This window comes from Tympanuchus pallidicinctus, unplaced genomic scaffold, assembly GCF_026119805.1.
Source record: "Tympanuchus pallidicinctus isolate F22 unplaced genomic scaffold, pur_lepc_1.0 scaffold23, whole genome shotgun sequence".
Taxonomy (NCBI): Eukaryota; Metazoa; Chordata; class Aves; order Galliformes; family Phasianidae; genus Tympanuchus; species Tympanuchus pallidicinctus.
In genome coordinates this window covers 8646917-8669604 of record NW_026294740.1, presented here as the reverse complement: position 1 = coordinate 8669604, position 22688 = coordinate 8646917, and the positions used below count along the sequence as shown (strand labels likewise).

General features: G+C 46.1%; 3 protein-coding genes across 5 annotated transcripts in view; 1 reads left to right on the top strand and 2 right to left on the bottom strand.

Annotated features, from left to right (window-relative positions):
• Positions 1-20297, top strand: part of DGKE (diacylglycerol kinase epsilon) — a 27759-nt gene extending 7462 nt beyond the window's left edge. Inside the window, exons 11-12 of one of the 3 annotated variants that reach the window (XM_052688386.1) lie at positions 12668-12760; positions 19672-20297. In XM_052688386.1, coding sequence (XP_052544346.1) covers positions 12668-12760; positions 19672-19755 — 177 coding nt within the window. In that variant the 3' untranslated portion in view covers positions 19756-20297. Of the gene's footprint in view, positions 1-117; positions 6196-12667; positions 13194-19671 lie in introns of those variants that run through there. The other 2 variants (XM_052688384.1, XM_052688385.1) reach the window with 2 other exon arrangements.
• Positions 6967-16257, bottom strand: TRIM25 (tripartite motif containing 25). Its single transcript, XM_052688380.1, has 8 exons — positions 15600-16257; positions 14622-14717; positions 13856-14089; positions 13194-13350; positions 12511-12594; positions 12017-12082; positions 11335-11430; positions 6967-10659 (listed from the first exon to the last, which is right to left on the bottom strand). Exons 1-8 carry the CDS (start codon positions 16209-16211, stop codon positions 10127-10129), a joined length of 1878 nt encoding a protein of 625 aa, XP_052544340.1. The 5' UTR covers positions 16212-16257; the 3' UTR covers positions 6967-10126.
• Positions 17218-22666, bottom strand: COIL (coilin). The gene is made up of 7 exons (XM_052688383.1): positions 22392-22666; positions 21135-22281; positions 20296-20382; positions 19573-19620; positions 18894-18969; positions 18124-18212; positions 17218-17692 (listed from the first exon to the last, which is right to left on the bottom strand). Exons 1-7 carry the CDS (start codon positions 22640-22642, stop codon positions 17603-17605), a joined length of 1788 nt encoding a protein of 595 aa, XP_052544343.1. The 5' UTR covers positions 22643-22666; the 3' UTR covers positions 17218-17602.
• Between the last annotated feature and the right edge of the window lie 22 nt (positions 22667-22688).

Here is a 22688-nt window from a genome sequence, read left to right as displayed (position 1 = left end):
CTTAGTTTCTCTCCTGCAAGTCTCAAACTGTGCAACATCAGTACGCTGTAGTTTAAAAAGGTATCTTCAGAGCTACACTGAGCTGCTGTGATTGTGTCTTCTTCTGTTTAACATTAGCTGATCTTGAAGAGTTCAAAGATGCCAATGCAGGTGGACGGAGAGCCGTGGGCTCAGGGGCCATGCACTGTTACCATAACTCATAAGACACACGCACTGATGTTGTATCATTCGGGTGAACAAACAGACGACGACGCATCCAGCGTGTCTGAGCAGGAGCACGTGAGAGAGCAGACAGATGAAGATGCTTAAATTCCGTGGGACGCAGCAGAACGCAGTGAAGAACTTCGACCCATTGAAAACACTGAGAATGCTTGATCTAGCTTAAGGATTATGCTGTAAGGTTCATACTTGTGAATTAATTAGGGTTGAGGAAACCATGGTTTCACATTCACAAACATTTTCGCAGCTGAATTACCACAACTGTTTTGCCTTTTAGACTGGCAGTGGTACCCAGCCTCTCCAGCTGGAGAAGTTACTGTGATGGGAGGGAAGGGCCAGATGCTGCAGTTCTTCCCTGCTGTAGAATCACATCTTGTGCACATATGCAGTATTGCATGCAAAAGGTGTATACCCTTGGAAAGGAGAACCACTGGGAGTTCAGCCTGCTTGCACCTCTTCTTTTTCCCGGAGGCAGTTCCATAACAGAAAACCAGAATAGGTAGAATATGAGCTGTTTTTTCTGAGGACAGCCTGCACCTGGCTGCCATCTCTTGGGAGCAGGATAAATTCTTTTTGGTGTGCCTGCTTGTGCAGTAACACATCTTATAGGTTTGACTGGGAAAGTGGAGGATGTGGGGGCTCTTGGCAAGGCACTTTGCAAGTAAGATGTTCTTGGACCAAAGGTTTCTGAGAGGGGTATGTTAGCAAATGACTCTGTTAGTGGCTTTGTAAGCCCAAGTACCCAAAACGTAGCTTGGAAATGTTTGTACCGTGATTTGCACTGAATGATCCTCTGACTGCCTGCTTCAGTTCAGTGAGAGATTAATTCTACTTTTTGTAAATAGCAATGCATTTTAGTTCTTAAGGAGGCTTGCTGGAGGAAAACTTGACAAAGGAGCTGTTCAAAATATATATGGTATATATGGATGGTTTTAAATGATGATGGCTGGCAAACCATCATTATTAGGGTATTCAAGAGGCTTTTTAAAGGTCTTGCTTTGAATTACCTGAAAACAATTGGTAGCAAGTCCATCTGTTCACTGTTTCAGTCTGAGGAGGAGGGCAAGGTTTGCAGAGGTTAGAAGGTTCAGTTGTTCACATGTTCATTGGGCTGGAGGGGGAATTAAACGTTTGATTTCTGACTGGCCCTTACGGAATCAGATCTCTATCGACCCTGAGTCGTCATTCCCCATGTGAGTGTAGGGCCATAGTAAGTGGCTTATACTCATATTAAAGGCTAAGTACACATACACCAGTGCTTGTACACTGTCACTTTGACATATCTGAAGCTTCTCAGGTGAAAACACTTTCACAGTTAACAGAAGTGAAAACCTGCTTCCTATTTTTCTTCTTCTGATAGGTATTTTAAACCCGCAGCAGATGAGAGCTATGAGTTAAGATCAGGGACCTGAACTTCCAAATGTTGCTGCTTTTGTCAAATTTCCCCCATCGCTTTTCATTTTTCTTTATGCTGACTGTGAGAGACACCATTAGATAAGGCAGGTTGTCTCTGGGTCTTGCAAGAAGAAACTTTTTCAACAATCTATAAAACGAAGTTTGCATTAACAGTGAATGAACTATTTACATTTTAAAATAAGTTATTAAGCCTTGGGGAAGTTAGTATTTTTAAAACCCTTAATTGTAGTTCTATCTGGATGTTTAAATCAATAGTATTCATTCTAGGAAGTGTACGTGCTAGGTCTGGCACTACTACTGGTTATCTGGAAATGTGATCAGACTAGAATGAACTGTAAGCAGATACCATTTGAAATGTCTCATTCATCAGCCTCCCACACCTCAGCTGAGTTGTTTTATAGTATGTAAATATAGAGGTCTATGTAAAAAGTATTTAAAATATGCAAAAACATGCAATGTTAGGTAAACCTGTTGCCCTAACTTTTTTGTTTTGTTACAGAGTTTCAATTTGTAGCTTCAGAAGCCTTGTAGTGGAAAGTTGTTTTTATTTGTTAACTTACAGACACAAGCATCCTACAGATATTTAAGTTCTACATTGTGCTTCTCACGTAACTCTCATGTACAAACAGATGGAAAACTCTGGAAAAGCAGAGTATGTGCTCTGAAGGGCAGTATTTCCTCACAAAGTCGCACCCACTGGCTGCTTGATCTGAACTGTTCAGAGTGCAATTTGAAGAGCTCCCTGACATTGATCAGGTGATTTTTCACATTATCTTATAGCTTAAGAATCTTCAGCAGATCAAAAACTTCCTTCTTTGAACTCCCAACATCTAGAAAAATGACCTGGAAAGCTTCGCTTTTCTTTTCTCCCCTCTTTGCCGGTAGGTAAGCTGGTTTTCCACATCTGTTCTGCCTGGGCAGGTTCCAGTGATGCACACTTAGTGCACTTTGCCAGGAATCCAGTCCTGAGTGTGAAATACTCTTTGGGAGATGGAAATCTATCAGTACCTTTGCAGAAAGCAAGGAGGGTGAGAATTGAAAGTAACATCTAGGTGTGCGTTTGTTGGCAGAGCCCCTGGTAAATGGTCTGTATTGCACAGATCATTCCATGCCTGGGTGTGGGAGTAAGGAGGTTTGTTTCACGAACTGACTGTTGGTGATTGCAGGAAGCAATAGGTGGCAAGTCTAACTGTTACAGACATGGAGAGCTTCTTGCAAATTTGCATTGATAGTGTGGAGAATATGCTGTATGTGTCCAGTTTCCAACCGGGCATGTGGTCATCCTTCTACTGCAACTGTATATAGTTGTCATATGCATGACGACAAAAGCTTTTTAAGCAGATGTTAGCACTAGGATCCATTGGGAAGTCTTGCTGCTTCCTACGCTCTGTCCTTTCATTTAAATGTGTCCTCTTTTCCACTGTGTTGCAAATAGAGTTGGTTATTTTGAGTTACTCTTATGGGACTGTTTAAATTTTGGTCCAACTTCTAAAAGTGAATGTGAGCAATGGGCTCCCAGATTGTAACGCTGACGTAGATTATTTTCTGTAGCCTGTAATATAGCTGTAGTTGTTTAATGTTGACTTGTGTTGTGGCTTTAAAACTGCTACATGTTTTTGTTTTGATGTTGGTACAGAAAGCACTGGTACAAATAGCTGCTGTACAGATAGCTCCCTGAAAGCACTGCAAACCTCAAAATACTGCAGTACATCGTTTACCCAGAAGAGGGTATTCTGCAGCTGGGCCTCACAGCCTGCCCAGAAGGATTCTCCCTTGCCCTCTTACTGATGAATACTGAGGAAAAATAAAGGCAAACAATAAGTAGGTTATTCTGGCAATCTTCATACAGTGTAACCTTATGTAAAATGTGGAGAGTGAATACTAACAAAAACTGTCAAGCACTCAAAAGTGGTTGCCAGGAGTTGATTTTGAACACGCTGGCGTTACAGAAGCTTGGTCACATTCTGTAGCATCCTTTGCTGTAGGCTCCCAGTCTTGTGAAATGCAAACAGCAAACTGAAGGAGAGCCTTCCTGTGCATGGCTTCCTGCCTGGCTCCAACCTCGTTTGTTTGTGTGCATGTTGAGAGGAGGGTGCATGTGTGCATTTCCATACACACAGAACTTTTTGTCTTGGGCTTCGTTGGACTTCTTTATTTATGCATTTCTCCACTTTGAGCTTTCTCTTTGATGCTTTTTGCTGGCTAACTTGTCAGCAAAGCACGTTGAATGGTTTCACACAGCAGCCCACCTTGTTCAGTTGCCTCAATCACTGATTTACGCAGATAATTCCTGGGAAATATTAGAACAGGCACCTCAGGCGTAGCATTCCTAGCCCCCAGACCTGTTCTCACAGTGCAGTTTTTGCTCTCTGCTGCTGGGGATGAGTGTCCACATTTTCCACAGGTTCTCAGAACCAGGAGTTGAAGTTCTTGTTTCAGTTCCTTCTGCCTCTGCGTTACATGCAGTGATGCTCACAGCTTTTTTTCAGTGTATATTATCATATCTAACTGGTTAAAGCAAACCAACTTGAAGCACTGTACCTTAGCTGTAAACAGCATAGCAGTATGAATGTTACAGTACTTAGGAATGCTTTTTGGAAGAGCAGCACTGCATCATAGCTACTTAATCTGTGGGTAGGAGTAGGACACATAGGAACCTTCACATGTTCTAGCTGAAAATCCTTTTTTGTTCTGTATTTCATACTTAGCACTACTTGCAGTTTTCTTAAAAAAGAAGCAAGATTGTACTCACTAGAAGTAGATCAGGATATCAGATTCAAAAAGAGTAGCAGCATCAGTGATCCTGGTGAATGTGAACCACTTACTTAAAAATGCTCTGATTTTTGCTCTGAGACACTATAGCTGCACCTTGAACATGGGGAAGAAACAACAGAGGGCATTTAGCAATTAGATGTACTGAGAGAATTTACAGGTTCTGTATTGCAGCATTGTTTAGGCCACTGTTCTAAAGGCACGGCAGAGTGCTGAATACCCAGTGCAGGTTTTGGGCATCTCAGGGACAGACTTCAGCTGGAGTAAAGCCACATGCCTCCATTAAACCTAGTAATGTTACACTGTCATGCTTTAGCTGAGGATCTGGCCTTTGCTGCTTGAAAGTATGAATGTATGTAAAATTTTACTTCTCATTAATACTACCCTGTTTACTGTGCTGTAAACTCTTATTATTGTATATAATTGTTGCACTGCTTCATTTGCCAGTTGTTTACAGCTTTCAGCATAAATCCTTTTCTCCTAGGGCTAAGTGGGAGCTCATGTTGTGAGTTTGTTGCATTCTGAGTCTTTGAAGTTTACATCCCTCAGAAGCCATTTTGTCACCTACCAATGTTGTAATCCTTGAGTACCTCCAGCCATCTTCTCTTTATAGGGTTTTTATAGTTAAACAGAATGGATTTTTATTTTTGTAGCTTGTAACTTCAACTGTATAGTAGTTATTCCTATTTAGTAATGAGTGGTCAGAATACTGTACAAACGTGACTCTGAAAAGCTGTAACTAAAAATAACTACTTACAAGAAAATACCAGCATGTTATAAGTTTAAAAAAGAAAAGTTATTCTTTAGCTTGGAACTACTGTGACTTGGAATTTGTATTGGATGTGTGTGCATATTCTGAAGTTGCTTTAAATAAGGAAAGAAAAAAAAAAAACCACAAAAAAACACTGAGCTTAGCATGCAAATAATAGACCAAAAGGGGAAGTTGTAAACAGTTTTATCAACCAAGAAAGACATTTAGGACTGGGTGGGTTTTATGTTTCTCTTACAGGCATGGTATGAACAGGAATGGTCATGAAACAGTTGTTTCCTTATGATGCAGTTTAAGTGTCCAACCTCAACAAAAGCCATCTGCACCATTCTCTCTGCATACCCAGGAACAGATCTCAGAGCAGAGCTGGATGCTCAGTGCTGTCAGCTGCGTGAGGTCTTACAGCATAACACTGAACCTCCAATGCAGATTCTGAAGGCGGGTGGTTATGTGGTTCTTGACGTGGCAATGCTCTTAAATGCCACATTCTCCTTTGGTGTTTGGAAAGGGGGGGTAAGGAGTGGGACTGCAGCCCTCACTGCCAGCAGCTGGGCCGTCCCCACTGTGAATCTGGAGCTTTCCATGCAGCTCTGCTTTGTTTGTGATTCTCGCTGGCTTAATCCAATGTTTCTGAAGCAGGTGATGCTGGCACTGACCTGTGGGCTAGTGCCACGTTCACTCCAGTTGTAATAAGGGTAATAATGTGTTATTTGCCCGGGTGAGGTTCTGCCTATAAAAGCTGCGCCTCGTGCAGTCACAGCACGCTGTCAGGGCTGAACCCCGCCCACCAGAAGTGAAACTGAAACCCTGGTAGTCAGTGGCACTGCAGCCTGTTGTGGCTGAGCTCCCCAAGGCTCTTCGGAGGAAGGCCGGCGCCGTGCTCCTCACAGAGCCTTGCAAGTGCACGTTTTGCAAGGACTGGCTGCTCCTGAGCGTCCTGACGAGCTGTTGTGTTGTCCTGTTGTTTGTGCTGTATTTATCTCTGGTCTAAAGAGTGTGGATTAAAGTATTTCAACTCATTATTTTCCTGTTTCTCACTGCACACGGAAGCAAAAGATGAATTCTGGGAGCTGCACGGGCCTGCCGGCGAACGTGGCCGGCGCTCAGGTGCTCAGCACGGGGCGCGAGGCGGGAGAGCGGCCTGCAGCGGAGCAGCGCGTCCCGTCCCGCCGGGCCGTGCAGCCGTGCGACGGGTCGAGGTCCGGAGGGCGCAGCGCCGCTGCTCCTCGGCTGTGGGAGCCGCGCGAGGCCGCGCTGAGCTGAGCTGAGCCGAGCGCCCCCACAGCCCGTCCTGCCATCGCCGCGCTTTGCTGCCTCAGGGGCGCGGCCCTCACGGCTCCGGGCGGGAACGCGGCCCGTCGTCGTGCCTTGCCAGCGCTGCGCGGATTATTCGTAAGAGGTATGACTGAAATTAACTGCGCCGAAGACGGCGGAATTGCAGAGCCCTGAGCGAAAAGCTCGACCGGCTTTAATTGGAAACGTTTTCTCGATTGATTCTTACGGACAGCGTTTAAAAATGTTAGAAACGTGGGGTTTTACCCCCGGCTCCCAGCCCTAACATGGCGCCCACTTCGCTCCCCGCCCGCCCTGCCTTGAGGAGGCGCCGCCCGCTGCTGCTCCCTGACAGCTGCGGCTCCTGGACGCTGAAGGTCATCCGCGTTTCTTCTGAACATCCCCGCCCTTCGGTTCTCCATGGACGCGGCGGCGCACGGCTCACCTCAGGCCGCACGGCCTTCCTTCCCTCCCCCCTTTGGTGCTCCTCACCGCGTCACACAGTAAGACAGCAGTGGTTTGAACAGGACTGCAGCTTTATTTCTGCTTTCCGTGCTGCTCGCTTCAAGTCTGAGCACGGAAGAAAACCTTTAGAGCTCGGGTTTGCAATTAATATTTCTTGAATTAAAAAAATCAGTTCACTGAGATAACTGAAATGATCAACGACATCTAAGAGATGACAGGTGTGACAATAAAACATTAATAATTACAGTAATTAATAAAAAGCCATAAAATCAGTGTTGCTGCCCTGAGCAGCATACCGAGCTGAAACTGCTGCAGCACTGAGCAGCTCACATTTGTGCTAAAGCACAGGGCTGATAGCAGCACGACTGGCACATCTAGACGTGCACAAGCATTTACTAATTGTAGTACTTTACTACTTTACTACTACTTTTCATTGAAGAAAAATTAATATAGATGAAGGCATGCAGTGGGTAAGGATCTCACCAGTTACTCTCATTTGTACATCAGTGTGCAAATCATTTAACATTCACGGCTTTATTAACACCAGGATTCATTTTCTTTCTAGACTGATGAAGTCAGGTTCTTTAGAAAAGTGTAACTGGAATCTGTGTTTATGTTTTATTTAAAACCATTGTAGCTTTGATAGTATTACTGGCTGAGTAAAAGCACTCTAGTTTTCCTAAGCCATTAGTTATCATGCTGTAACTAAGTCAATCCTAGACATAGCAGACAGGTTGAAACTCGATGATCATTGTGGTCCTTTTCAATCCAGGCCATTCTATGAACTAATATTTTACTCTGTTATATCAGCCCCAATGTTCTGATAAATCCAGAGATATCTGAAATAACACCTTTCAGAAGTGTGGCAGCTGTACATTTCTCTCTTTGTTCCAAACTAACAGACCTTCGTTCTACTATTCTGGTTCATTTCTGGCACAAAAGCAAACCAAAAACAAGAACCCCCTATAGTACAGTGGCAGGCTTGTTTCAGTGCTCATGGTAAACCAGAACATGTCTTACATGATACATGCTGATGTCACATTTAAAGAATCTACCGTTGTCCATCGTGGCAGAATAAGAGCTCTTCTATCCTTAGCTTGAGTGTCACTCCATGCTATGGCTAAAGGAAATCCAAAGACTTAGAGGTTAATGTTGACACCCTTTTGAAACCCAAAGAGCAAGAAGATAACAGAAGAGCTGGACTCTCTCCACTGCACACGCCCCTGGAGTACCTTTTTTCCCCATAAAAAGGGGACAGGGTACTCCTCCAGCATCCCACTGGGTGAATCTGCAGCCCTATGCCATGGCTGAGCAGCTCACTGGAAAGGATTTCTCAGATGAAACTGCTCATGTCCCCACAGCTGGAGAGCTGGAAATGGAAAAGGAAAAAGAAGTTCTGACTGCACTCTTGGTTCCTAACAGGACCCATCCTCCTTCCTCACCTTTTGAAGTGTTTCAGTGCATTGGAAGGGTGGGACTCTTGAAATAGAACAACCATTCCAAAGACAGCAGTCACACTTTTAGATCCAGCATCAATTCCATACACCATTCTGGACCAAAGAATGGAAGTATCAGAATGATGCTATCCTTTGCAAAGTACTATGAGCTTTCAAACCAAGTAACCAAAGACCACAAAGTTTAAGTTCCTACAAGTTGCCCTCTAAAACTCTTTGACTAACATGAAATGTAGTCAGAGGTTCTTTTGAGCATTCTAACAGTTCCCTTTCAAACTGTCAGAAGTAGCTTTGTGGTTTTTTCCTCAGCACATACTAAATCCCATTGGAATCCAAGAATTCCATCATATGAGCTTCCCTGTTCTCCATGGGGAACTCCAAGACATAGAGCTAGCATAGTCAGTCCAGAGTCATCACCAAGGTACAGGCTCAATACCTCAGAGATCCAAATACCTCGATTGCCTACTGATTGTTTTAAAGCCTTGATTAAGAAAAGCTGAGGTACAGATCCTCTGCACATGATGAGGACTTCTGGGAACATACCACAACCCAAAGAAGACCAGGAGAATTAAAGATCCGTTTCAGAGGAGATGGAAATGTATTCCCTTTTGCGCTGATTTCTTGTAGGCTTCAAAGGATGCTTCTCACAAAGAGGAAACATCATTCTTTATGCACTGTGCTCCTCAAATCAGAGTCACAGTAACATATTCACCCCACAGGAAATCCAATCTCTACCAACTAAGCAAATGAAAATATGCCAACAGAGAACATCCTGCCTTCCAAAGGGGAAAGGTTTTATGACAGGAGACTCTGCTTTGAGTGAACAGCACGTTTATGCTCCTCTACAAACCAAACATACACTCCCTGAACTCCTCAACACACAACAGAAACTCCAAAGAGCCTTCACTGTGAGGATGTGAAGCATATTGTGGGTCAGAACATGACACAGAATGCTTCAACCCACAGACTATTGTTACAGATCCACATTGCTACACAGGATATCTTCCTGAAGATATATTCTGTGATATAGTCACTGTCATTTATTTCCTGGTGATTCTGATACCACGTCTAATCCATCAGCTTCTAATGAGATCTATCGTAACGATTTTTACAACCGAGTGTTACAAGACCTGAATTTACCTCTTTCAACAGTTCCTTCCATTGCAGCTCAGTGGCAGTCACACACTGAGAACACACACTGTAAATCCTGGCCGCAGACAACAGTCTGAATATAGAGAAAAAGTTAATGCAAAACAGAGACCAACCTCAAAGCCTGAAACACTTTTCAGGGAATCTCTCCTATTTCCTTCTCAAACAGTCATATTGCTACCTGTGAAACACAGGCCTGAAAGCTGAAGATCCTTTACAACAACTGCAGAATCTACAGCAGCTACTGAACAACTCATTTATTAGTGGGTTGTATTGTAGTCTTTGCAAATCCTTTCTCTCTGCTTTTTAGCGTCATCGTTTTACTCGATCGCTACCTAAAGGCTATAGCAATGCAGGCCATAAAATCATCCAACATCCTACACTACCTAAGAGTCATTAATTTTCATGCAAAGAAAAAACAGAAAAACACCAAAACCCACAAAACCCAAAAAAAGCAACCAACCCAGAATCTTTGACACTGCTTAGACTAAGACAAATAAGTAAATATTTATGAATTCAACATACGTTTTATAGCTGCAAAGATGAGATGCTGCAGGGAATGATTATGTGTATGTCAGTATCCAGGCAAACTACATGAAAGTACAAGGCCTTATGGTTTCATTTGGCAGAGAGAGAGAACAGTGCCACTGGAAAATAACCAAAAGGCAGGGTGCACAGCTTCAGTAAACTGGGCATTGAATTTATAGATCAAGTTAAGGTTTTCCCCAACAGTCAAGAAGAGCACGAACCCTCCATCACAGTGGAGCAGCACACCGATCTTAGTAGCCCTTGTATTGGGTAAGCACTTTTCAACATCATTATGCCAGGCTGAAATTTTGGAATTAAACCACTCGATACACCAAGAACTGCTGTTCCTACCCAGGCGGCTGTCCGGGCCCTGCCGCTCCATGCTGCCATAGCAGATGCCAATGCCACAGAAGTTGTTCTGCTGCAGTTCCACTTCCCAGTAGTGAATGCCTCTCTTGAAGCACTGGAACCCCAGCACCTGGGGACAGTCGATGAAACGCTGAGGGTGGTGGTTGTAATTCAGTAGGATGTCTGAAACGGACATCTTGGTGTATCGCTCAGACAGAGCCACTCTGTTGTGGGCTGTGTTGAAATCCAGTGTGACATTAGCAGCATCTGCAAAGACATGAATCAACAGGAGGTAATAAAGATCAACGCACTTTTGTTTATTCACTCCCGTGTAGGCAGCAGATTTCGACATCTCTATCTCTGCTCAACATTCCTCCACAGCACAGGCAGTTCTGGCTGCAGTGGTAGCTGCTGGGCTGACCTGCAGCTCTGTGTCACTGAGCAGGCAGGCAGCAGTGGGTAAGCATCCTTCCTTCCTACAGCCGCAGGGTTTCCCTCACCACCCAAACATATGCCAGCAGCAGAGGGAGACTGCTGATCTGGCAGTGAAAGGATATCACCGCCTCCGTGGGCTCACACAGGGCCTGCATTTAATTCCAAAGAAAAGTACAGTGGGTTTCATTGCTTTTCTAGACTCCCCCTAGTGCAGTCATCTGGGAAAAATCAAAAGATGTTACTGATAAAACTTCATTTACTCTCTGACAAATACCAGGATGCTGAAGATTAATTTGATTCATCTGGCAAAAGAATCACTTAAAATAAGTTAAGCTTCCCACCTCCTAACGCTTCAAAACTTGTAACTATTTTATAACCTACCAAAGGCCACCTACTTAACGAAACCCCTCGTAAGTCTTTTTGTCAGGTGACCACAAAAGTCACATGGCACCAGTGCAATAAGCACAGAGAGTTCATCTTTAAATAGTGCAATGTTTTCTGTCTTACACTGCAAAAGCTCCACTCTGGTTTTTTTCAGGAAGCTGCTGATAAGTTCTTTCACTTTAGCAGCAGTTGCAGCATTTGGTGCTCCCACGCTTGGTGCTGTGTTGACAGAAGAGAATTTGGTCAGTTGGGAAGAAACTCCACATGCATAACAGAAGCAGAGAGGTTCAGGTTGGAGTAGATCTCCACAGTTATCTGGACTAGCTGTGTGCTGCAAGGAGGGCTCATTTCAGTATCAGCTCAGGCTGCTCACTGTCTTGTCAAGCTTTACACACACACACTATATATATATATATATATATATACACAATATACCACCATTAGCAATCATCTGCTTATCACTTTATGAGCAGTCAGTGAAAATCAGAGTCTGAACTTCCCGAATTTAATGGGATTCTTTTTGTCCTCTGGAAAAAAAAAAGTTAACAGTTTACTCTCTGCCAACTGTAATGCCATCATCGTGGCTCTTCTGGAACTGCAGCAATAGATAAAGCTGACAGTGCAGCACATTGAGGCCACCCATACTGCAGTGCTACACAAGAAACACAACCTACCATTTGCCTCCCATTTCAGAGGGTCATCAACCCAGAACTCTAGGCTGGAACACATCGGGGGAAGTGGCAGCCTTAGAACAGAAGCAATCTGCCCATCAAAATGTTGGAGGCTGCCTCTAATCACTACTTACGGGTATCTGTCTCCTCCAGCACAGTGATTTTCATTTGTTGAGAGGTTTTCTCTTTGTGGGTACGTGCTTCGAGGAGGAAAAAAACAGAACATGATTAGCTCATAAGCAGAATTCGTTTCATGTAAGTAGATGGAAGAAGCAACCCAGATGTTTAGTACAAGTAAAAGAAGAAATATTCCAAAGCATTGCGAGGCAGAAGAGCAGTGGATACTGCAGGAACCAGAGGTTGGAGGCTTGGCTTCACTTTGCCATCCACACTGACTACTACAAGCACACATGCATGCTGAAACTGATGGCACTGAATCTGTGCAGATTGCAGCTCACACAGTATCCATCACTAAACAGCACAAAACATCCTGCCCTTCCCAGGCCCAGTGCCCATTATACATAATTGCTGCATCACCACCAGAGCAGAAAGCTCTGGGGTACGTGCTTGAAGGCTTCTTTAATGGTAAAGCCATGGTCAGGACAGGATGATGTTCTTCAATACTTACAGTCTGCAGCAAGCTTTTTTTTACAAACAGGTTTGTTTGAAGAAGGCATTGAAGGTGGCTTCATTTTCCCAGGAGGTGGTTTTGCTGCAAGGGCAATATTTCACATTACGGTCTGTATTGCCAAGAAGAGTAATGCATGAACAACCTTCTTTTTCAGGTGTGTGATCAGAACTTAAGTGACACTTGGCAGAAGTGGAACTGCACAGAAGTTACCCATGCTCCAATCCAGGAGAGACTCCTGCTTAACTCGGTAAGTAGGGCTTTATTCTATAGAATGACACCATTAGTACCTTTACAATTGTTTAACCATACTCCTATCACTCCTAAGGCATTTTATGTTTCCCTCTTAAATCTATATCCTGACTGCATCCAACCCTACTACATAATAAAAATGTAAATTACTTTAAAAAAAAAAAATGAAGGACAGGCTGTGCCAGAGGGGCACAGTATCACAATACTCACAACTTATCCAAGTACAGATAAAAGTAAGAGTCACCAGCACATTCTGTTCCCATATAGTTCAGCCCAGACTACACGTTTTTGTTTGGAAGTTGGAAGACACAAAGTATACTGATGGGCTCTATTTGCTGCACTAGTTTTTATATTTGGATTGGAGGGGGAATCTCTCTCATTTGAACTCAAAGCCAAGGCACAAAATGCCAGTTCCCACAGTGATACAATACCATCCGCTCTTTTATCCACAGGCACATTCACTGCAAGTTTGACAGCGTCTTTAAGGTTAATGGCAGACTGATAAGCAGCATGTATCATGTTGTGGTTCATTTCAATCACTGGGACAAAAGCCTCTTTTACTGATGTTCGTTGCAGTGCTGCTGCTCTCTGAAATGAGAAACGGAAAATCTCATGCAGAGCAATTTATGTGAGAAATACAACCAGGTTACTTTAAATGGGTTGGGTTTTGTCCATTTATCTCAAATGCAAAAGAGCACAGGTGACAATCAGACAAAGCCTTGGCAAAATTTCAGCAGCAACTCAGCAGCCCATAAGCATTACTTCCTGATAGCTGAAGCAATAAGAAAGCTCTGCCTCACAGCACGGAGATGTTACACCTCACAGAGGGGAGCTCTCCCTCAGAGGCCTTTCTGCACGCAGCACAAATAGTGGCTGAACTGGGGAGAGCTGGAATCGCAGACGGCAGTTTGTTCCAGCGTTCCTTCACTCGTGTTTGTGTACTTATCAGTACATCTTGCTATACAAGGTTCTTGCACATGACTGCATTATCATTCGACTAAAGGATCTGGAAAGCAGGACTACCAGGGCAGTTTTTTGTGATTCTGCTTCTAAAAACCTAAAGAATTAGATTTGTATTTAAAGGACACATTACCTTTAAAAAGAGAATATCATCACCTTCGGTCAGTGCCATCTCAATCTGGTCTCTCAGAGACTGAATTTCATTCTTCTTGCTTCCCAGAATTTTATATATGTAATCAAACTTATTGCAAACTCTTTTTTCTTCTTCCATAAATACTTTCAGGGTCTGGTTTTCTTGTTCTTCTATTAAAGCTTTAATTTCCAAAAATTCAGCTCTCAGCAAATCTCGCTTTCTGGCAGCTGTCTCCTGGAGCAAACACAAACAGGCAGAAACTGGTTCAAACCAACAGTTAGGGGAAAAGTGCTGCTACTACTGCAAGAAAAAAACTGTATTTGGGGAGCATGTAAACTCCAATTACTCACTATGTATTCTATGTAGTTTGGAAAGAAAAGTCATTTACTCCTAAGTAGAAATTAAGACAGTTCTGTGTCTGTTCTGCGGGGCTGGACCAGCCAGGCCATCTCACAGTTAGAACAGCTGCTGCTCCCTAATGCTTTAGCTTGGGCTGCACAGATGCACACTTTCTGGTGCAGTGGCAATGGATGGGTTCATCCCAGTTACTGCTCAGGTAACTCCTGTGTGGGTGAGAACCACCCCTGTCAGGAGTTGCGTTTGCTCCCATCTGCCATGGAGCTGCCTGGCTCTGCCAAAATGGCTCTTTTCTGTCCTTCTCAGTGAGGTTTTTTCCTGTCAAGGCAATCTCAGTACAACTACTGCCACAGGAGTACAAACAGCATTCAGGAGCTGACACACGCCAAGCAAAAGTGTTGTCACTTACAGCAGCTTGACTTTGGATTGTTTTCACAGAGTTCATTGCTTGCACAGATCTTTCACTCTGGCTGTGCAGCTCTGCCAGCTTCTTCTTCAGTGCTGACTGCAAGAGAGGAGATGAGAGAGCAGTTTAGAAAAGGTGTTGCTGTGCTGTCGGTCAGGTCATGGTTACTGAAGTCAGAATCACAGTTGAGAGCTCTAGATAACCACTGTAAGCATTCAGTACTACTCATTTAAAACCCATAAGCCTGCTCCTTATGCTCTCCTGCATGCATGCAGTTTGTGGGGCCAGCAGCCCCACCTTTTCTAAAAGATGGGCGTCCTTGAGTCATTCTCCTGATAAGGGAGAATGCTCTCATCAGCAGAGCAGCTCCCAGCACTGAAAATAAACTTTGCTTTAGCTTTTACCCTGGACTTTGGGCACTGGGTAAATACTGCTGCTCACCTCTCATTTTAACAGAGCATTTTATTTCTCAGATGTGATTGGATCACTTCTGAGTGCTGTGAGATGCACTGGCCAGCTTCCTTCCCCACTGCCCCATGGATAACAGCTCCTGGCTCATTTTGCTCGTGCTACAGATCTCCCTAAGCTACTTTTATGATTCTTTGCTTTGTTAGAACACACCCTGTGCAGTGTCTGCTTGCAGTCTCTCAGGCCACACAGCAGACCCCGTGCAGAGGGCTGGGCGCTGTGCCGCAGGCCAAGCATTGCTGGGGCCTCTAAGGCACAGAGCAGGGATTGCCCTCAGCACTGCTTTGTGCTCAGCCACAGCACAGCCTTAGAGAGAAGGAACACACGCGCAATGGAGGCACACTCAGGCAAGTGTGGAAGGGCAGACAGTTACCTGCCAAACCACAGACAGGACTGCAGCCCATGTGTGGCTGCTGGCACTCTGCCACCCGTGGCCCCGCACACAACGGGCAGTTCTGCCATCACCCGGGGAGCGTCTGCAGACAGTTCTGCTCCTGGTCGCCCCGTTCTCACCTCGGCTTTGTCTTTGGCCTGCTGCAGCGGGCTGGTGTGGCACAGCTTGTGGCTCAGCAGGCAGAGCGAGCAGATGCAGTAGCTGTGCTGGCTGCAGAAGAACTCAAAGAGCTTGTTGTGCTGCGGGCACTTCCTCTGCTGCAGGTCCCGCACGGGTGGGCACAGCTGATGGTCGCGGAAGGCCGGGCTGTCGTGATGCGGCCGCAGGTGCTCGGGGCAGAAGGAGGCCATGCAGGTGAGGCAGGTCTGCGTGGCGGCTGCCTGCAGACAGCTGTCGCAGTAGATGGGAGCTGCCGCCTTCCGCTCTTCCTCCTCGCACTCATCGTCGTCCTTCTTGTCCCCGGCCCCGCAGCCCTGCAGCTGCTCTACCACCCGGCACAGCACCGTGTTCTTGCGGAGCTGCGGGCGGCCCGGGAAGGTGGCGCGGCACTGCGGGCAGCTGAAGTCCTGCACCTGGTCGGACCAGGTGAGCTCCAGGCAGGAGGCGCAGAAGTTGTGCCCGCAGGGCACCGTCACTGGGACGCTGAAGATGCAGAGGCAGATGGAGCACGTCAGCTCCTCTTCCAGCGCCAGCAGGTTCGGCTCCGATTGAGCTTTGGTCAACGCCGCCATCCTCCCGCTGCTGCCGCCCGGTCCACAAGAAACGAAACTCGGGTTGCTGCTTTCCTGAGTATTACGTGGCGTTTCCCCGCCCCGAGGGCGGCACGGCGGGTGCGGCCTGGGCTGCGCCCAGCGGGAGCGGCGGCCGGGACGGGGCGTGCGGGGCGAGGGAAGCGCCGGGGCAGCGATGTCAGGGGAGGTGCGATGCGCGCCGGGACGGAACGAGGCCGCCCCGAGCCGCGTCCCGCCGGGGGATCGCGAGTGCGGGCGGCGGCTGCGGCGTCACCGCGGGCTGTGCCGGATCGGCTGCTCGTAAAGGTGCAATCGGGAGTTGCTCCGACCGCCCCGAGCGGGATACAGCCCGGCGGGCGCTGGTGCGGGCGGTGCCGGCGAAGTAACTGTTTGTTACTGACACCGCTGAGTGCGGGCAGACACCACCCGAGGTGTTTCCTCTTGTTTTTTTGGGGGGGGCTTTGCTTTTTCCTCAAGCCCACAAAGTGAGTCAGGAGCAAAGCACGGGTTCGCGGCTGAGCAGGGAGCTCAAAGGGCAGCGGCCGCAGCCCTGGCCGCCCGCTGTGCTCGGGAGAAGCGGGGCGGGCCGCAGCGGGGCGCGGGGCTGTCCGGCACAGCAGAGCTTTCCTCGGAACGGACGGGTGCTGAACCGCGCCGCGCGGCTGCTCGGGCGTTTGTTGCAGCCGGTGCGGTTTTCTTGTTTTGTTCCGAGCAAAGGCAGCACAGACACTTCAGCACTGGAAGGGCAGAAGGGTTCGGCTCCGAAGGTTTTCAGAGCCCGCTGACAACATGCTGGGACACCATTTTGTCTGGGATTCATTTGTACCGCGCTGGTTCTAGGCACAGTTCTGTCACCAACACCGTTCATCTTCCTCTCTAAATTACGGAAGCTTAAAATCCTTAAGCTTTTCTTGATGTTTTCAGGTGAACCCTGTACAGAACTGTAAGGTCTAGGCATTTGTGTCACGCTCTGCGGTAAAGGAAGACTCATGAATGTCAATGTATATTGTTTTCAGTGGTGGTTTTTAATTATCCTTACAGCAAGCTCTGTATAGCAGATACACTGCTCTAGACAAAACAGAACATAGCAGCAGAGCTACCAACACAGCACAAGGTCATATTTTATATTTTCTATCAAACCATTCCAGTTTTGCAGCTCGCAGAAGTAGAATATAAAAACTAAGATTCTATTTAAAAAAAAAAATCGAATCTCTATTAAATCTATACTAAACAAAGCATTCTCGTATCAACACAAAACCATACCTTAAGAAAACAGTGTTTATTTTAAAACCATTTACGAAAAATAACCACCAGTGCACCTGCTGCCCTCAGAACTGGAAGGCAGCTTCTCATGAAACAAGTCCACACAAGTATTTACACGTGTTCACATCTCAGACTGCTCCGTTTTCAATGCCTGATCCATTAACTGGAGGCTCAACAATTAATCTGGGCTCAATCAGTGAATCCCAACTTTCAGTTATCTGGAAGCAAAATACAGACAATGTTAGCACGTACAAGGAGTACAGACAGGTGCAATTTCTTCTGCACCACACTGTGGATGTGAACAGCAGCACTACAGAACAAAGGTCACGGATCATTCCTCCAATTCAGTGATCTTCATCAGCCTTGACCTGCTGATGTGCAGGCAGGAAAAGCAGAACCTCATGGATAACTGAGCCAAGAAGTTACACACAATGGTGACCTTCTAAATCTAATTAATTGAAATCATACACAAGAATTTGTTATCTCACGATAATTCACATTCTTGTTAGAAAGGATTTTTTTTTGCTTTCATTTACTTTAATGAAATGCACCATTATAAAAGGACAGAAATGAATTACAACAGTGTTGTAAAGCAGGGCAATGTGCCAGCAAAACCACGGGGCCGCCTTCAGAAGAAGGCAGCACGTACCTTTGTGTCCTGAGGAACGGCGTACTCGATCAGCTCAGCCCCATCTGCAGACTGATAAACCAGATCAAACTTCCCTGGCTCTTTAGCAACTTTTTAAAACAAAGCAAAAAAACAACAGTTAACTATAAACAAAAAGCAAAAGGTTTACATTTTTACCATAGTTATAAAGTGAGGCACAGTTGGATGCATGCTTTTTTTGTTTTGTTTGTTTGGTAGGATGTGGTTTTTTGTTTAAAGTATTACTCCAAGCAGTTCCAATAATTGAGGCTCCATTCCTTCAGGCGATCACCGCATTTGTAGGAGTGTCACTCTGTACTTATCCTTTATCACAGCACTGTAACAGCACCTCACCTTACCAGCCTGTGTGGGATGAGCTCTCTCAGCATCTTTTGAATTGCAAGCATCTCAGCAATGGTTAGAACTCTCACAAAATCTGACAAGAATTGAATTCTACACACCAAAAGTAAGGTGGCTATCTAATAAAACCGTGTGCCTGAGAACATTCATCCAAATGTGCTGCCTAAATTTGAGAAAATGCTCTGGTGATTCATTCCCACCAGTATAAAGGTCAGGTGCCACACACAGCCTCGCTGCCAGGTCATTGCATGGGCTCCTTCCACACCCAGTGGAAGACTTTTTAAGGAAAGAATGGGGACAGAAGGAGGTTAAGAAAGAAGCTGAGGAGATTATATATGGTCCCAAGTGCCTCACACAGGCTGCTCCCCAGTGATGCACAAAGCAACAAGCATTCAGTGTCCCAGGGTACGTACTTTGGCTTGCTGATGAGGAAAGGATCTCAAGCTCGATCTGTTTTTTATCAGCATTCCAACTGATTATTCTCCCCTCCTTCACAAGGGAACAACAAAAGAATCAGATAGGATATACTTCAGCACTGGATAACTATTCCATGTTACAACCACTGTGATACTGGATTACAATTACAGGAAGTATGTGTTTGTTAATTTTTTTCTATCTCTATATATATGTATACAAAATCTGCAAGCTATAACAATTGAGCATTCTGCAGTTTCTGGCATAGATAAACTCATGATCCTGTCACTGACCTGGCAGTAGTTTAAATCATGACCTTTCTAGAAACCAAGTTATTTCAAGTAGGTGCTGAATTACTTACAGCAGAACCAGGAATTTGTCTTGACTTTCAAGAGCAATGCACTCAAATACAGCTACAGTTTTCTCCTTGAAGGCCTGCGTTTGTCATCTCTAAAACAGTGATATCATTAATACTCTAATACTCTTTGTTTTCTTTTTTAAGTAACTGCTACACCTTTCACATTTTCAATTAGTTTCAGGTTTTAGAGTTTTGATTTTACTGCTGCACCAGGAATAGTCTGCAGAGTGACATGAGAGATAGTATTAACCTAAAAATATTGAAGTTCTACCCCACATGATAGTTTTTTCAGTGAATTAAGGAGGGGGAAAAAATAATACCTTATATGATGAAACTTCAGGACTGTAGTTCTCATTTAGTTCCAAGCGCTGTTGAAAGAAACACAAATCAGTGACAGCTTCTCCTGATCCTCTCCCCAGGCACGGCTCCTTCAGCAATGGGAAGCACAGGGACCAAGGCACCCAGCTCCCAGTGCCTATCACTGCCAGGACTCACTGCTCTGAAGGACTCCGGTTCAGGTCAGGCTGTGAAAGGAGATCATGGAGAGGATCCAGTCTCCTCAGCAGCAATTATTTCATTTTTCTTTACTTCTTTCAAAAAAGTCATTTTATTTTGCAGTGAAGTGTAGCTATTTGTATGGCTAATTTTGTAATAATGCTGTAGAAACACTACAGAGAGAAATAAGAACATAGGGATGCTAACACCAAACAGTGGTGTTTTCTATTCTGTGGAAAACTGTTAGGTTAGAAAGACAGCAGGAGAGGGGTGAATGCCTTCAGAGCTGCCTACAGAGATTTGGACAGTTGGAAATTCTGAACCACACACTGAAGTTTAAAGCAGATTTTTGACTAATGAACAAGCAAGCGAGATTAAAATAATTCATGGATTCCTAATTCTTGTACTTTCAAGGCAACAGTCCCAGATCCAATTCTAAAATACAGGCTTTTGGTTGGCAGGACTACGTATGGTTCCCTGCAAAACTTACAGTGCCCAAATGAAACAACACTGACCTACTGACGTTCAGAACTTCCAAAGATGTTTACCTTAAAGGCAATTCTTTCTCCCACTTGTGGTGGGGCAGCTAGAAGTGGTAGAACACTGTAGTCTCTCTTGGGAACATCCACAGCATTCTGCAAAACAAACAGCTGCTGATAAATCCACCGTCTGCAAAGAACTAAGAATAATACAGCCTGGCCACACGTGTGCTAGGTTATAAACAACTCCACAGAGATTTCTGAGTTTCCCAGGGAAGCACTCAGTGTAACCAAGTGTGTGAATCTCACCTGGGGGGGAAGAGTTTTTAAAGGTATAGGCTAAAGAATTCAGAGCAGTGCTCAGTGAGGGGAGGTCGTGCCTTGGGGTGGGGCTGTGCTTTGGTATTATAACGAGTGCATAATGAGCAAAGTTCACCTGAAGGACGGCATTTTGTCTAAGAATGACAGACTGGCAGCCCAGGGTAGCACATCTACAGCTTAGTACCACCAAGTTCCCATGCCAGCATTGCAATTAAAGTCAGTAACATCAGTTCTCCAGATGTTGCCCAGGGAGCTGCTGTGGAACAGGACCTGGCTGTAGTCTCTGCTCCACCCACAGTGCCATCTGCTGGCACATCAGCTGCACTCTGCTCTGCACCCATGTGAACAATGCTGTGCCTTCATTTCCAAGTAGCCCATAGCAATTATTCCACCAGTACAATCACTTAAGTATTGTTTCATAAATGCTTCTGCAGGATATATACTGCAAACATCAGATTTACTGTTCAGATCTACCAGCCTTTACCCTACTTACATTTTTCAGCTTTTCTGAATTACTTTCATGCTGTACTTTATTTGTACAGTTAAAGCTGTGAGAGAGCTGGTCATTGACTGTGTAAGTCACTCACCTGGACAGGAACAGAAGTGTTTGTCACAGCTTCGTGTAACTGCCTCTGTTTCTGGCCTTCACTGCTGTAACTATAGAAGAAGCCAGGGCTTTCTCCTCTGCCCCGGCCCCTCACCATCCCCCGGAACCCCCGGCCCCTCGGTCCTCTCCAGAAGTTCCCCTCTCCTGCTGCACGCCCTCTCCCACGCCCCGGCCCAGCAGCCGGCCCTTGGATTCCCGCTGGTGACTGTTTGGAACCATTTGTTGCTATGGAATTACTCAGTCCAGCATTGGCTGCAGGTTTTTTAATGATGAGTGTTTCCGAATTGGAACTGTCCGACTCGGAGGAGGAGCTCCTGGCTTTGGGAGCACCAGTGGGCCCAGTCTGTGCTGCTGCTGCACTGTTGGGCAGCGCCTGCTTTGCAGTACTGCCTTGTGCTGCTGCTCTTTCATCCTCGGAGCTTGAGTCAGAATCTGAACTGGAGGACTGCGATTTCTTAGCGTTTTTACTAACTGCAGTCTTACTGCAATGTTCAGCATTAGACATTTGATTACGAGCAACAGCAGTCATTGCAGTTTGTGCTTTGTCTCTGGGAAGCGCTGTTGCTGCAGGTCTGTAGGAAGATTTACTGTGCTTTACATTTGATTCACTGCTGTCACTGTCGGACGATGCGCTGGAGGACTCCGATGTTCCCACCCTCTGCTTCCGGACCTCTGGTATCAGATTTTTGGAGGTGCTCTTAGCAGCCATCAGAGTAGCACTGCCATCTGCCCGCCCATGGGCCGCCTTTGCTGCCCGCTGCCCATCCTTCTCTCTGGCTGCCGGCCGCTCCTCCCTCTGTGCCTTCTGGAGCTTTGGGGGTCTGTCAGCACTGCCCTTCTTCCCTTCAGAAGATCTGGGAACCATCCCACTGTTTTCTTCCCTTCTCTTTCTCTTTTTGGATTTTTTCCGAGTGTCAGAAACATCTCCAGTGGTGTCCTCCCTACCAGAGGAACACTCCGGGTTACGTTTACTCTTTTTCTTTTCCTTTTGATGTTTTTCTTCTCCGCTTCTGGACATCCCTTGCGCCTTCTGCCTTCGTTTGTGCCTTTTTCTATCATCTTTCGGTGCGCAGAAGTCATCGTCCGCCTCTTCGCACCCCTCTGCTGCGATTTCCTCCAGCGTAACTCTGCACAAACCCAAACAAACGGCGCTCAGCATCGCCCCCATCTCCCTCCCTCCTTCCCTCCCTTCCTCTCCTTCCCCCCCCCCCCCCCCATCCCGCCCGTACCGCCGTACCGCAGCGCGTCGTTGTCCCGCACGAGGCGGGCGCTCTCGGTGGGCGGCAGCAGCGCTCCGTCCAAGAAGAGGCTGAGGCGGGCCCGGCGGCTGAAGCCGAAGCGGTGGCGGATGATGCTGAGCAGGTCGGTGACCAGGCGCGCCTGGCCGGGCTCCAGCAGCAACCAGCACAGCGCGCAGCCCGGGCTGCCCGGCGGCGGGAAATCGAACTGCAGCCGCAGCCGCACCGGAGCGCCGCCGGTAGCCGCCATCTTGGGGGCAGGGGAAAGGGCGGAGAGGGGCGGGGAGGGGCGGGGG